General features: G+C 39.9%; 1 protein-coding gene across 1 annotated transcript in view; it reads left to right on the plus strand.

Moving 5' to 3' along the window:
• Positions 1-1,414: 1,414 nt before the first annotated feature.
• Positions 1,415-16,058, plus strand: part of GLG1 (golgi glycoprotein 1) — a 147,836-nt gene continuing 133,192 nt past the window's right edge. The window contains exon 1 of the mRNA XM_025426826.3: positions 1,415-1,901. Within this exon, the coding sequence (XP_025282611.1) occupies positions 1,440-1,901 (462 nt within the window). The 5' untranslated portion in view covers positions 1,415-1,439. The remainder of the gene's footprint in view (positions 1,902-16,058) is intronic.

The following is a 16,058-nucleotide window of genomic DNA, read 5'->3' on the forward strand; positions in this document are numbered from 1 at the left end:
GGGCAGAGGGAGAGAATCTTCAAGCAGACTCCTGACTGAGCTTGAGTGCAACATGGGGCTTGATCTCATAACCCACAAGATCATGACCTGAGATGAAATCAAAAGTCCCATGCTTAACTGACTGAGCCACCCAGGTGCCCCACCCCCTTGACCTGACTTCTTAGACTCTAGTTATGTCTGATCTTATCTTTACTACCCATTTGCAGGTCAGGACAGAAGAAGTTGCATTTCTGAACACAGATCACCAGTTGGAGATTATATACTCCTCGCTGTCCTTATTCTTCAACATGCGGTATTGGGAGAATCTGCTCAAAAGTGCACAAGGGCAGTGGGAAGCCACACAGATCCTAGTCCCAGGCTGGCAGAGTTCATTCTGGGTAGGTCATTTAACCCTGCTGTGCAGAATTTGTTACCATCACTGTGCCATGCCTCAGTTGAATTAGAATCCAACCGAGGCCTGATACAAGGTTCAAATGATGCAATGGATATGAAGACCTTTGAGAAGGTATCACTTCTCCTAGGGAGAGAGAGGGGACACAGATGTGAAGTGAAACAACCAATCCCTGCCTAACATGCTGAAGACGCTGCATGCAGGTCACCAAAAACAGCTCCCCAAGGTACAGACTTAACCTGAGACCACAAAGACCAGTTCTCTTATTTTCTTCTCCTCTTTTAAACACGAGGTTAAGTTCTGGCCTACAATCAGGACTCCCGCACAAAAGGCTTCCCAGTTTATAAATAATATAGGCTATAACTTTTGGAGTTCTCTATTGTGGGCTAGGCACTTTGCTCATTATTTTTTCTAATCTTCACAATTTAGAGTTCCTCCACTTTTTCACGGGACGAGAAGGGAGAGGTCCAGAAAGTTAAAGGACTTGCCTAGTCTGCAGGGCAGCAAGAATTATAACTGGGTCTTTTCTTATTCCGGAACCTAACCATCATTCAGTGCTGCCTTCCTCCCTGGGTAAGAAAGATTCTGAGGCAGGTGCAGAGCAGCAGGGAGAGATGCAAGAAGAGGATCTTAGATTTCGGAATACACCTGATCGTGTAGAGTTCATCTCTACACACAAAGTTTTTTGGTTTTGCCCTCCCCCCGCCCCATCACTGAACAGACGACATCCTCTCCCAGCCATCTTGGTTGTGGCAATCCCAATTCCTCTTCTTTTTTTTTTCTGTGACGACAACCGAGGGATGAGGCAAAGCAGCCCAGCCCCGGCTTTCTAAGGAGCTCCAGCAATCGCCCCCGGGCAAAGAGCCTCCGGGGCCCAGGGCGTGGGCCGTTTCCAGCACAGCCTGCTCCAGGGCTTTGCTCCGGGCTCCCGGGTCTGCGCGGGTCGGGGAGGGACTCAAGCTGGCCCCGCCGGGCCCCGCCCTCGGCCCCGCCCCCTCATTTAAATACGCGGCGCCGGCGGGTGCGTCGAGCTCGCCGCGGACCCAAGATGGCGGCGTGTGGACGTGTACGGAGGATGTTCCGCTTGTCGGCGGCGCTGCAGCTGCTGCTGCTCGCGGCGGCCGGGGCCCAGAAACTCACGGGCCAGGGCGGCCACGGCCAGGGCCAGGGCCCGGGGGCCAACTTTCCGTCCTTTGTAGGACAGCCTGGAGGCGGCGGGCCGGCCGGTCAGCCCCTGCTCCAGCTTCCTCAGTCATCTCAGCTCCAGCACCAGCAGCAGCAGCAGCAACAGCAGCAGCAGCAGCAGCAGCAACCGCCTCAGCCGCCGCAGCCGCCTTTCCCGGCGGGTGGGCCTCCGGCCCGGCGGGGCGGAGCGGGGCCCGGCGGGGCCGGCGGGGGCTGGAAGCTGGCGGAGGAAGAGTCCTGCAGGGAGGACGTGACCCGTGTGTGTCCCAAGCACACCTGGAGCAACAACCTGGCGGTGCTCGAGTGCCTGCAGGACGTGAGGGAGGTGAGGAGGCGGGCCGGGGCCGGGAGGGCCAGGCCTGGTGCGGGCCCGAGGGTGTTGCCGGCCTTGGGAGCCGCTGACGCGGGCCCGCTGCTTCTGTCTCCCTCTGTGCGGCGCCCGCCCCTGCCCTGCGTCCCTAACCAGCTCCCCCGCGCCTTCCGAGACGACCCCACCGCCACTGCCACCCCTCGTTCGCTCGCTGGTGCGGGGTCTGAGACTTAGACCCTGGCTCCTGGCCGCCGCCTGCGAAGGCCCAGAGCGTGTTTATGTTTGCTCCGGTCTTTTGTGTGATGCTCTAAGCACAGTGGCTCCTCGCCGAAGACCTGCTTAGAATTTGGCTATTTGTTCGACTTGGACAGTTGGCAGCAGCGCTTTTAAATATGAAAAAAAAAAATGGTTGGCGTACTTAAGCTGTTAAGAAATGATCTGTTTATTGGCAGTAGGTAACGTTTGTTTAGGTAACTCGGGTTCTGTTCTGACGTGTATTGTAGTCAATACCGAATTTACTGTCTTTACCCCATTCCTTTGTAATTCGCGAATTCTTAGTATCCATAGGGTGTTGAAACTAAGGTGTGTCTTTTTTTTTTTTTCTTTTCTTCCCCTTAATTTCGTTTGGTCAGTTTGTAGTGAATCTCAAGTTTAAGCTATTACTCCGAATAATTTATAGAGTCCCACAGCTTGAAAAGTTGGGACACTAGTCGAAGCGGTAATACCTATGCAGTATTTGTGATTGGATTGTGGGATCTTGCCTTTCTGATGTCTGAATATGATTTTAGTATACCTTTTACTGAAATCTAGATTTGATGTTCTTTATGTGATTCAGCTAAGTGACGTGTCTTCTTTAGGTTTAATGCTGCAGGCATATTTGACAATTCTGAAAGTTTGGGAGCAAATCTGGTAGGGTTGTAGGGGTTTTCTTTTCTCTTTTCTTTTCTTTTCTTTTCTTTTCTTTTCTTTTCTTTTCTTTTCTTTTCTGGATTTTAGGTGTATAGAATTAGACCTAAAGGTTGACAAGTAGAATGAAACTGCTGCTTGATACAGTTTTGTTTGGGAAATTGTATCATCAGTTGTCTAAGGTGTTCATGATCATGGGAAGGCCACTGTTTCGTAGAAAATTGCTAGTCTTGGCAGTACTCCCCCCTCCCCCCCAGCACTGTGATACCTGCTCTAGTATTCCATACAGAGCAATTCACAAGAGGAAAAATAAAACATAATCAAAATACAAAGAGAAAGGAAATTTTCTGAGCCAACAGAAATGTGAGGCCACAGATGACTTCTCATCTACAACTTGAAGACTAGAAAGATAATCCATTATTAGTCTTTATTCAGCTATTTCTCTAGTAGATGCAGCTAAGATTCTTAACTGTTGGGCTTTTTGAAATTTACTGTTTGGTCTTTCTAGGATATGTTATAGATGTTGTTCCCTCAAAGTAAGACCCTAATATTGGTGACCAAAAACCTTGTTAGTGGTTTGTGGCAGAAATAGGATGTTATTATTAGGGAAAGTGGCAAAAAGTGGCCAGTTCATAGAGTACATGACTCTTTCTTTGTATGCATTTGGGACATTTGGAAACCTCCACTTACAGGAGCAGGCTTCCTTTGTCATGCAGTAGAAATGTGTAGCAGCGTATGTAATCCATAAATAACAGATTTGACCACTTTTGGAGTCTGTTTAATTTTGTGGGTACTATCTTACATTACTTAGTGCAAAGAACCTGGCTTGAAAATGGAGTCCCTGCTCCACAATGGACTGTAACATTCTTAGCAAAGATATTTTTTCAGTAACTACATTTTTCCTCCTTTATGGAGATGAAGGATAAACTCTCAGGATAGTTACTAGGCCCTATATTTCCTTTGTAACTTCCCAGAGTACCTAATTAATTGCTGAGACTCAGTAAATATTGACAACAGATTGAAGATGAATAAACTAATGAAGTCAGTTTTATGCTCCAGAGGAAGAAAAAGTGTCAAGTAAATTGGAAGTGGGGGTATTTTGGGGAGCAAGGTTTCCAAATTTACAATTTAATTAATTTTCCTCTAATTCTATATACATGAAAGTTGAAAAAGTACCACAAACAACTGTGTATATCCTTCAGCAGGTGGAACTATTTTTTTATTTAAAAAAAAATTTTTTTTAAGTAGGCTCCATACCCAACGTGGGGCTCTAGCTCACAGCTCTGAGATCAAGAGTTGCATCCTTTAGGGATTGAGCCTGCCAGGCTTCTGAAGGTGGAGCTATTTTTAAACTACTCTTCTTTTCTTTAAAGAAGGCAACTGCCTGGGTGGCTCAGTTGGTTAAGCATCTGCCTTCTGCTCAGGTCATGATCCCAGGGTGCTGGGATAGAACCCCATGTCAGACTCCCTGCTCATTGCTGAGCTGGGAACCAGCTTCTCCCTCTCCCTGTGCTGCTTCTGTGCTTTATCTGTTAGATTAATAAAATCTTTAAAAAAAAAAAAAGAGGGCAAAAGGACATTTTAATCCACTTAGTTTGAGAATTAGTTAAATCTGATCTGTGTGTTTGAAAGAACATACCTTAATTAAAGAAACTGCCTTCAAATGTGCCATTTGAAGTGAAGTTATGGAACATATTTTGTATTTGCTTTTTGGTTAGTAGTACTATTTGATAGGGAAGTTGATATAACGTGGTTCTTTACCCTTTTGAGTTTTCTTTTGTTGTTTGTTCCCTTTTTCATCCTTTTGGATACACATTTGGAGAAGACTGCTCTCTGTATACGCAAAAAAAAAAAAATAATGAAAAGGCAAAGTATGTGAGTATTTAAATGGTAGTATAGTAAACATTTTTTATTTTGAAACAACATGAGGATATAGTATGTTAGGTTAAGTCTTAAGCTCAAATGTTTTAAGGTTCTCTCTACTGTAGTTTCCAAAGTTATGTAGTAATTTACTTACAAACTTTATTTGAAGATGTTTATTGTTGTCTTGAATAATTTCAGCTGATATTTTCACGTTCTCTAATGCATCATATGCTAACAAATTAAAAATCTATGTGTAAACTACAGTATATATGGACTATAGTTCACAGCTTTTCTCCTCAGTCACTTTGGCTGCTATTTTGAAGGTTATGTGTTATTGAGAGATTTTTTTTTTTAAACCTCTTCAGATGAGTCATGCTAGTTATTTATTTATTTATTTGTTTATTTATTTATTTATTTATTTATTGTCATGCTTTTTAAAAGGTCAAGTATACCCAGTGGGTCCACTGTTAAATAGTAGATGAAATAGCAGTAATGATGGGAATAGTCCTGGTTATACGTGCATTTATACGTTATGTGTGTTAGGTATACATACATGTATATACATATAGAACTAGTTGTAGTGCTAGTCATGAAAAATATGACAAGAATGTATAAAGGTGAAAAAGGAAAAAATACCCTGGGCTCTTTTACTAGGTGGAGGAATAATAAACCAAAGAAAGATAAGATACTACTGTGTAGTTACTATTTAATAAAGAGATAAGACACGCTTTGTGTTGAAAGTAATTTTAAAATACTTTATTTTTGGCTGAAATGACTGGTATTATCTTGTGTTTAGAAGTTTCAGATGGAGACATTGGTTTCTTGGGAGAAGTTTATTCATGATACACAGAGTTTTTCTTAGTTTTTTTGTTTTGGTCTGTTTTTGTTAGGTTTTATAACAAAAAAAACTTTCTAAAATTGAAAATTTCAAGCTGCATAGAAGTAGAAACTATGGGGATCCCTGGGTGGCGCAGCGGTTTGGCGCCTGCCTTTGGCCCAGGGCGCGATCCTGGAGACCCGGGATCGAATCCCACATCGGGCTCCCGGTGCATGGAGCCTGCTTCTCCCTCTGCCTGTGTCTCTGCCTCTCTCTCTCTCTGTGACTATCATAAATAAATAAAAATTAAAAAAAAAAAAAAGAAGTAGAAACTATGGTGATTCTCCATATATGCATCAGCCAGCTTCAGCTGTCTGCATTTTTTGTTCGTTTGGCACAAGAGTTGAGAGACTGGCATATTTTTATTTATTTATTTTTAACGATTTTATTCATTTATTCGTGAGAGACAGAGAGAGAGAGAGAGCGAGAGAGAGAGAGGCAGAGACACAGGCTCCATGCAGGGAGCCCGACATGGGACTTGATCCTGGGTCTCCAGAATCAGGCCCTGGGCTGAAGGTGGCGCTAAACCACTGAGCCACCTGGGCTGCCCCAAGATTTTTATTTTTATTTTTTAATTTTTTAAAAAGATTTATTTGTTTATTTTTGATAGAGAGAGAGAGAGAGGCAGAGGCACAGGAGGAGGGAGAAGCAGGCTCCATGCCAGGAGCCTGACGCGGGACTCAATCCCGGGACTCCAGGATCGTGCTCTGGGCCAAAGGCAGGTGCTAAACCGCTGAGCCACCCAGGGATCCCCAAGATTTTTATTTTTAAGTAATCTCTACACCCAACATGGGGCTTGAACTTACAACCCCAAGATCATGGGTCTTAACGCAACTGAGCCAGACATGTGCTTCTACTCTATTCTTAACCTTTCATTTGACTGTATCCTAAGATGAGGTTCTGCCTGCACTATCTATATTATCTCATTTAATATTCTTGATAGTCCTATGAGGTGAATATCTTTGTTGAGAAACAGACTCAGAGAGATGAAGTAATTTGTCTGATTTTATGTCCTAAGTGGTAGACCTGGTATTCAGCAAGTTCTTTGACTTCAAAGACCATACACTTTGCAGCCCACCATGAATGGTTGCAGCTAGGGAAACTGGAATGAGACTGTTGAGAACCCCTGGCTAGCCCTTCTAGCTAGGGGTTTTGAAATGGACACAAAATGAGAAGAGTTACCTGGAATTAGAATCCTCTTTTGTTCACTACCCAGAACAATTGGGCAGCAGCAGCTCCTATACACTGGAATACTGTAGATTTCTCAGGAAGATAGACCAGCATTATTAGACAAAGCAAATTGAACTTCTAGCTTGAACCCATCATGAGCAAAATTTCTGTTTAATGAAAATATTTTTCAAATCCCATCTTACCTGAAGCAGGATTTGTATTAGTATAATGGAAGAATTCAAATACATTTCCCTACTGTTTGTATTGAGTCCATGCAATAGCACAAAGAGTGAACTAGGACTAGAGTTGGTACTGCCATTAGCTAACCATATGACTCTGGGCAAGTCTTTTTACCACTCTGAGTTTTGGTTTCCTCTGTATTAAATGAGAGGTTTGTGTAATAGTATAATTTCGAAGATCCCTGTTATTTCTTTTTTTAAAGATTTATCAGAATGAGAATGAGCGAGAGGGAGGAGCAAAGGAAGAGAGAGTCTTAAACCGACTTTGTGCGGAGCACAGAGCCGAACATGGGGCTGGATCTTAAAACCCTGAGATCACAACCTGAGCTGAAACCAAGAGTTGGACGCTTAACTGACTGTACCACCCATGCGCCCAGTAAGATCCTTGTTGTTTAACCTGTACAAGTTTCCTATATTCCCTGTACATAGTTTTTAGGATTTATAGGTGTATCATCTCCTGATACCTTATTTGTGGGAGGAAATAGTGATATGAATAATGCAAATGGCAATTAATCCAAACATTGTTTGGCTTTAGGATATGTTATGATTGTTTTGTTTGAGCCGATGTGGAATTTCCTTCAGTGGTTGGAAGCAATCTTACCACAAAAATCAAGGCATTATTGATCTCTTATTATGAAAGAACACTAGTGCTTTAAGAGAGCAGCACTGTTTACAGTTGGTTTGATAAATGAGATTGTGATCTAGAAACAATTATATAAGAGTGTTAATCCCTTGGTGTCATACAGACAGTAGATTGTTAAGGGCAATGAAAAGAGCGCAAAATGAGGATTTAGACTTGAGGGGAATCCAGCTCTGCTACTCTTAGCTTAAAAGTTTTTCTCCCTTGAGTTGTGACTGTTTACTTTAACCATGTCGTAAGTGAAAATATACATGAATTCTTGAGTTTGATATGCTTGTTATATTTTTCTAATATCCATTAAAATAATATGGTCATTAAGGTATACAATACTAACACTATCTGAAATTATCTTTCTTACCTTCTATGGTACATGCTTTAGAAAATACCAAAGCTGGATTATTGTTCTTTCTCTCTCTTTTTTTTTAAAGATCTTATTTATGTATTCATGAGAGACACACAGAGAGAGGCATAGACCTAGGCTGAGGGAAAAGCAGGCCTTCCTGAGGGGAAGCCTGATGTGGGAATCGATTCCAGGACTCTGGGATCGTGACCTGAGCCAAAGGCAGATGCTTAGCCATTGAGCCACCCAGGTATGGATTATCTCTTAAGAGCCTTCTAGCTCTGATACTTTGTGATTCTTTGATCTTTAAGAATACAATTATGTGCAAGAGAATTACAAATTAAAAGCACAGGTGAAAAGGGGAGATACTTTAGGAGATGTAGGGGGTTGTACTGACTAAAATAAAGTTTGAGAAATTTTTCAGAGTCCAGATTGTAAAGGGTCTTACAAGTACCACAAGCTCATTCTCCAAGTAAAGCCCAGAAACAGGATGTGTTTTTATCCCAACCTGAGATAAAAATATTCCTGTAGATAATTGAGAGTTACCTATAAAGTACCTCTGTCATTGATGAGAAATACTTTTCTGAGAAGTCTCTTAATAGAGTGCTTAATAGTGTATAGTTGCTTAATTATTCATTGTTCTTTGGAAGAAAATAAAATACTTGAACAGTCCAAAAGCTGAAATGGTACATTCCTCTTCTGTACATTTCTCCTAATGTGTTCAAAACCAATTTAGTCAGCAACAATCCAAAAGAAAAAATCTTTATGCATTTATATGAGATAGTTATATATTTGAAAAATAAGCAATTAAAATGGCTTATAGGATATTATGCAAATTAATTTTTCTTCCTTCAGCTAGCATTTACTGAATACCTACTCTGTGCAAGACTGTGCTTAGTGTTAGAGGATATAAATACATGATAATAGTTAGCATTTATTGAAGACTTTTCTCTGTGCCCTGTGCTAAGGAACCATATGCTTTCTAGGCATTCTATCTCATTTAATCCTATAAGAGATGTATAATGATAATTATTATTATTTAATGAGGAGACTGCTTCAGGGCCAGTAAGTGGTAGAATTAAGATTTGAAAGCAAGTCTGTCCAACTACAAAATAGCTCATTCCTTTTCCTTCTATCTCTGTGGTAGTCCAGTGTCGTAGCTGTTGAGCATTTGAAGCATGAGTAGTCTGAATTGGGATGTGCTGAAAGTATAAAAGGCACACTTGATTTTCAAGACTCTGTACAGGGATGCCTAGGTGGCTCAGCAGTTGAGCGTCTGCTTTCAGATTAGGGTGTCATCCCGGGATATGGGATCCGTGATGGAGTTCCATATCGGGCTCCTTGCAGGGAGCCTGCTTCTCCCTCTGCCTATGTCTCTGCCTCTCTCTCTGTGTCTTTCATGAATAAGTAAATAAAATCCTAAAAAAATAAAATAAAATAAAGGCTTAGTACAAAAAAACAAATGTAAGAAATCTTACTAATTTTTTATATTGATTAAATGTTTAAATGGCAGTATTTTGGATATATTGGGTTAAATACATTATTATTATTATTTTTTTAATTTTTATTTATTTATGATAGTCAGAGAGAGAGAGGCAGAGACATAGGCAGAGGGAGAAGCAGGCTCCATGCACCGGGAGCCCGACGTGGGATTCGATCCCGGGTCTCCAGGATCACGCCCTGGGCCAAAGGTAGGCGCTAAACCGCTGCGCCACCCAGGGATCCCTAAATACATTATTAATTAAAAAATATTTTATTTATTTATTTGACAGAGAGCACAAGCGTTATTTATTTATTTATTTATTTATTTATTTGACAGAGTGGCAGGCAGAGGGAGAGGGAGAAGCAGATTCCCTGCTGAGCAAGGAATCTGATGCAGGGCTTGATCCCAGGACCCTGGGATCATGACCCGAGCTGAAGACGATGCTTAACCAACTGAACCACCCAGGCACCCCTTAAATACATTATTAAAGTCAATTTTACTATTTATTTATTTATTTATTCATTCATGAGAAACACACAGAGAGAGAGAGAGAGAGGCAGAGACACAGGCAGAGGGAGAAGCAGGCTCCATGCAGGGAGCCCAAAGTGGGACTTGATTCCGGGTCTCCAGTATCACACCCTGGGCTGAAGGCAGGCGCTAAACCACTGAACCACCCGGGCTGCCCTTATTATTTTTTTATATGACTACTAGAAAATATAAATAATGGATGTGGTTTCCATTTGTTTTCTAGTGGACAGCCCTGATCTGGAAGAAATAAATTAAAATTATTAATATAAGTTATAAAATAGTAAGTACCATAGAAGGATAAATTAAATGCTGTGGGCATATGCTAGAGGAAATGGTTAGGATCAGAAAAAAACCTCTTAAAAAAAAAAGAAAAAAAAGAAAAAACCTCTTCAGAACTATTCATCCTTGTTCATGTCATGAAATTCTTTTTTTTTTTTTTTTTAAAGATTTTATTTTTAAGTAATCTCTGCACCCAATGTGGGTCTCAAACCTACCCTCTGAGGTCAAGATTGCATGCTCTACTGACTGAGTCAGCCAGGTACCCCCCATATCATGAAATTCTTAATTTAGCTGCCTTAAAATGCTTCCTAATCTGGCATCTTCCTCATGCTTAATTTATGAGTTGTAAGGGGTTCTCCTTCAACTTGAGAAGAGCAATACTCATAAAACTGGATGTCAGTAAGTGGTTCATCTTTATTTGGTTGAGTTATATAAATTTGAAACTTACGAAGGAATCTCTCAAGTGGTGGCCCTCAGAACTGTGCCAGTGCTAACTCTTGTATCTGCATTAAAATAGAGTGTGGAGGAACAAGAAGTGTGGACTGGAATCTAAAAACAATGAATTAAGAGAACCAGACATCTGTTTTCATTCAGTTTTAATAATCTTACTGAAATTAGAAAATTATGTTAGATTTAGATTGAATGCATAGTATTTATAGTAGCTTCTTCTAATGAAGAGTTAAATAACATGTATAACTCTTTGTAGGGGGAGGAATCATAGTGAAAATGGGTGCAAACTTAAATTCTTAGATCTGTACACTTGTGAAATAGAACAGACTCTTAAATTGTTTTTGTGTTCCTTAAAAATAACAAATGTGATATATTTTTAGAATCGTGAGATAAACAGTGAATTGAAATGATTTGGAAGAAAAATTAACCAGGAGAATGTGCATATATAAGTCAATTCACATGCAAAGTAATAACAACAAAGAAGGAAAGAAAAAAATAACCTTTAAAGAAAGATACAGAAGGTATTTAGGAATGATTTCATTTGTAACTTAAGTTGAAACTAGAAGGAGCCTGTAAGTCACTTAACAGATTTCCCAAAAGTCGTCCTGCACTGTCCAAATCAGCTATGTAATGTGATAAACAATTGAACAGAAACTTCAAGGAGGGAGAAGAGGATGTAATGGAAGGTTTTAATCATGAACAAATCTGCCTTCTGTTAATTAGTACCATCTACTGAGCACACTTATTAAGAAATAAAAATCAGAATTACAGTCCTGGATTCAAATACCAGCTCACTTATCACTTGCTATTGCCTTGGACAAATTTATTTCTTCAACCTTTCTTATCTGTAAAACTGAGATATGAAACCTCCCACAAGGTTATGATGAGGATAAAAATTGTTTAAATATGTAGACCATGCATCACATTTCATTTGCCCATAAATGGTCTTTCCCCTCTCTTTCTCTTTGTTGTTGCAGATTAAGTCATTCAAGATAAGGTTTTGTGTTCACTGTGTTAAGAGAAATGTGAAGTGAATGTAATGTGCCACATACCTTTTATGTAATATAGTACTTCTTAGACTCCTTAATGAAAACTTTAGTTGAATTTACTTGAAGAGTAAGATCAAGATCATTTACAGTCTTTTTTTTTTTTTTTTAAGTTTTCTTTCAGGATTTTATTATTTTTTTAAGTAATCTTTACCAGTGTGGGGCTTGAACTCACGACCCTGAGATCAATAGTCGAACACTTTTCTGACTGAGCCAGCCAGTGCGTGCCCCAAGAACATTTATAGTCTTTACTGAGTATTTAAAAAGTGTGTACTTTGAGATTATGGAGTGCAGAGGAGTGAGTTCTCTGGGCACAGGAATTCAGTTCTGCCAAATGTTCCTTAATTCTCTTGGCCTAAATGATGCCTAAATTTGGAATATACTGCCTATCAGACAAAGGAAAGTCCCGTTCTTAAATAGAAGAGGAAAAGAATTAGTTCTTGTATTCTGAAGACAGCATTACTTAATGCAGACCCTCCCTCTGTAGAGCAGAATGACTAAGAACATAGCTTTTTATTAGCTGAGAAAAAGAAGGCATTGATTCTATTTGCCCTTTATAAAACCAGATAAATATTAAAAAATCACTGAAATTTTCCTGAAGATTGGTAACTTTTCAGAGGAAAAGTAATGTTATTTTGTAACATCACTTTTTGTAACATTGTAAAAGTAATGATATTGCTAAGGTTGAAACATTCTGTCCTGTAAACAATCTATATTAAAGTATAAATACATAAATTAGTCATACATTAAGGATAGTATAAAATATTTTCAGTATGCAAGCCTTCTTTCTGAGGTAAATAGGTAGCAGAGTTAGTTGTGGAATAGTTAAAATTCCACGGTCTCATTATTAAAACTGATTTGATTTATTAGGACCTCACTGTTTGCCATGCGCATAGATAGAGGTTTTTGGTGCGTCTGGTTGTTGTTTTATCATTATAAGAAGTTTCAAGAATTTATACTATTGTATATTGATTTCCAACTTGAAAGTATATCTAAAATAGGAGAAATGAGAGCAGTGCAAACAATCAGACGACATTGATGTGGTTCCCTTCCACTTATAGACAAATTTACATTCTTTAGTGGGATGATCTCTGCTTCCTCCACCTCTACCTCCTGCTAACTCATACAGCATCCTGCTGTCCTGTGGCCCCTGCCTTCCCTGGCATGGTGTAGTAGTGTAGGCTTCCAGAGAACACCTCCTTACAGCTTGTGAGTTGACAGAGTTTTTATGTAAATAATATTTGTTGGTAAATATTTTATATTCAGTGATTTGTGAATTTTCTGCACCAGCATATCGTTCAGTATCTTTCCCTGTGCATAGCCCAGTGCCCCTCTCTCCTTCCAGTTCTTCTTTCAGCATTGTTTTCTGGCTACGTTGTTTTTATTAGATTGAAACATAAGAATTACCAATATTTGATCATCTTTGACTTTTAAAGGCAGCAGTTGCATGTGGTTTAACCTAATAGTTCAGATTTTTTTAAGGTTTTATTTGTTTATTTGAGAGAAAGAGACTTTGAGACAGAGCATGCACAAGGGGATGAGGCAGAGAGAGAGGGAGAAGCTGACTCTCTGCTGAGCAGGGAGCCAGACACAGGACTCGATCCTAGGACCCCCAGATAGTGACTTGAGCTGAAGGCAGACACTTAACCAACTGAGCCACTGGGTCACCCCAATGGTTCAAATTTTGAGTAAATAATATATGTGTTTGCAGCCATTCCATTGTTTACTTTTTTTGTATCATCTTGAAATCTATAGCTAAGAGTGGGGAGATAGGATGAGTTAGTCATTTTAGTGGAGAGCTTCACCTTGGGAGTCTTCCTGAAATTTTTTTCCCCTGAGCTTTTTACTTGGTTTATCTGCCCCCAGGACCAAAAAAAAAAAAAAAAAAAAGAACTAGTCTAGTTTTCTTACACTTTTACTTATCATTTGTAAAATATTTACTGAACACTTACTGTATGGGTTAATTAATAAGCAAGGTTATTTGGCATAAAAAGGTGACCTGAGAGATTTGTTTCATATAAAATAACGTGTCCCCAGAAACTTTTCTTAACTCTTGCAGTAGCGGAAATATGGAACCAGGTTCAAATATCAGAAAGGACCTTACCCAAATATACTTGCTTTTTAAAAACTAAGTATTGGCCTAACAGTCTTCTCCCTAAATATTTAATTAATCTGAATCAAATAAGTTGCTATCCATATGTGATTTATAGAATCCTTTTTATTTTTATTTTTTTATTTTTATTTTTTTTTAATTTTTATTTATATATGATAGTCACACAGAGAGAGAGAGAGGCAGAGACATAGGCAGAGGGAGAAGCAGGCTCCATGCACCGGGAGCCTGACATGGGATTCGATCCCGGGTCTCCAGGATCGCGCCCTGGGCCAAAGGCAGGCGCCAAACCGCTGCGCCACCCAGGGATCCCTATAGAATCCTTTTTAAATGTCATTTCACTCTTGATAAAGTACATGGTAGATAGAATAGATATCAGCCTTATTTTACAGATTAAAAAAAAATGAATTAGATAGATTGCGATTTGCCCAAGTCTCATAAGTATTGAGAAGAAAAGCTTAGACTCCAACCCAAATCTTTTTAAATATAAAGCTTGTGTCTTTCTGTGTTATCACATTGCTTTTCTGATAACTTTTTTTTTTTTTTTTTGCTTTTCCGATAACTTTTACATTTACATACATACTTTCATTTTGGTTTTTGTTAAAATTTTTTTAGATTTTTTTTTTTTTTTTTTTTTTAATTTGAGAGATAGCGAGTGAGAAGGCACAAGCAGTGGGGAAGGGCAGAGGGAGAGGTAGAATTGAGACGTTCTTTACCCTCTCCTCCCTACCAACCATTGTTTTCTTTCCCCACTCTGTTTCATTTTGGATAATTATTATTGCTGTGTCTTTAGGTTCATTGACTTCAGTGGTTTTCAGTTTGCTCTTAAAGGCATCTAGTATATTTTTTATTTTTGATATTTTAGAGAGTTATTTTTTTTTTAATTTTTATTTATTTATGATAGTCACAGAGAGAGAGAGAGAGGCAGAGACACAGGCAGAGGGAGAAGCAGGCTCCATGCACTGGGAGCTCGACGTGGGATTCGATCCAGGGTCTCCAGGATCGCGCCCTGGGCCAAAGGCAGGTGCCAAACCGTTGCGTCACCCAGGGATCCCTAGAGAGTTAGTTTTAAGTAATTTCTTAACCTAACATGGGGCTTGAATTCAAAACCCTGAGATCAGGAGTTATACATTGTACCAACTGAGCTAGCTAGGTGCTGCTTCCTTTATACTTTTTTTCCCCCCTCTTCTTCCTTTATAGTCTTGAGTATATTTATAGTGGCTGTTTTAAGGTCCTCATCTGCTCAATCCATTAGTTGTCATTTCTTGGTCTTTTTCTTCTGATTAATTTTTCTTTTTGTGGTCATATTACTATTTCTTTGCGTATGTGGTAATATATATTTTTTTAAGATTTATTTATCTTAGAGATAAAGTGCCTACTTGCAGGACCAGGGACAGGGAGAGAAACAGACTCCCTGCTGAGTGCAGAGCCACCAGTGAGCCTTGAGCTCACGACCCGAGATCATAACCCCAGCCAAACCAAGAGCCCAGTGCTCAACTGAGCCACCTAAGCACCCCTACATGTATAGCAATTTTTTTGTATAGTAATTTTTTATTGGATATTTGCTACTATGCATTTTACATCTTTGAGTGCTTAATTTTGTTGGATTCCTTTAAATAACGTTGGATTTTGTCCAGCATAGAGGTTATATGCAGATCATTTTGAGCCTTTTGAGGCTTGCTGTTAAGTTTTATTAGGGTAAGTCCAGAGCAGCCTGTGGTATGTGCCTAATTTTTTTTTTTAAGATTTTATTTATTTATTCATGAGAGAGAGAGAGAGAGAGAGAGAGAGAGGCAGAGACACAGGCAGAGGGAGAAGCAGGCTCCACACAGGGAGCCCGACGTGGGACTCGATCCCAGGACTCCAGGATCACACCCTGGGCCAAGGGCAGGCACTAAACTGCTGAGCCACCCAGGGATCCCCTATGCCTAATTTAATTCTGCTACTAAAATGTGACTCTTCTGGGATTCTACGCAATGTCCTGAGTTATATGAGGTCTCTCCTTTCAGGCTGGTGGGAATGACTACTCCCTTCCTTGTGTAAGCATCAGAAATTATTTGATCTATTTGCTTTTGTGTTTTATTTCAAGGGGATCCCTCTGCAGATATCTCAGGCTCTTTGTGTCGCTGTTTTTTCTAGTACTCTATCTTGCAAATTTTAGCCATCTTGAGTCCATTGAACTCTGAGAACACTAGATTGTTTGGGCTCCCTCCTCCTGTGCTGCAGCCTAGAAACCACCTC

Source organism: Canis lupus, chromosome 5 (assembly GCF_003254725.2).
Source record: "Canis lupus dingo isolate Sandy chromosome 5, ASM325472v2, whole genome shotgun sequence".
In the NCBI taxonomy this organism is placed as follows: Eukaryota; Metazoa; Chordata; class Mammalia; order Carnivora; family Canidae; genus Canis; species Canis lupus.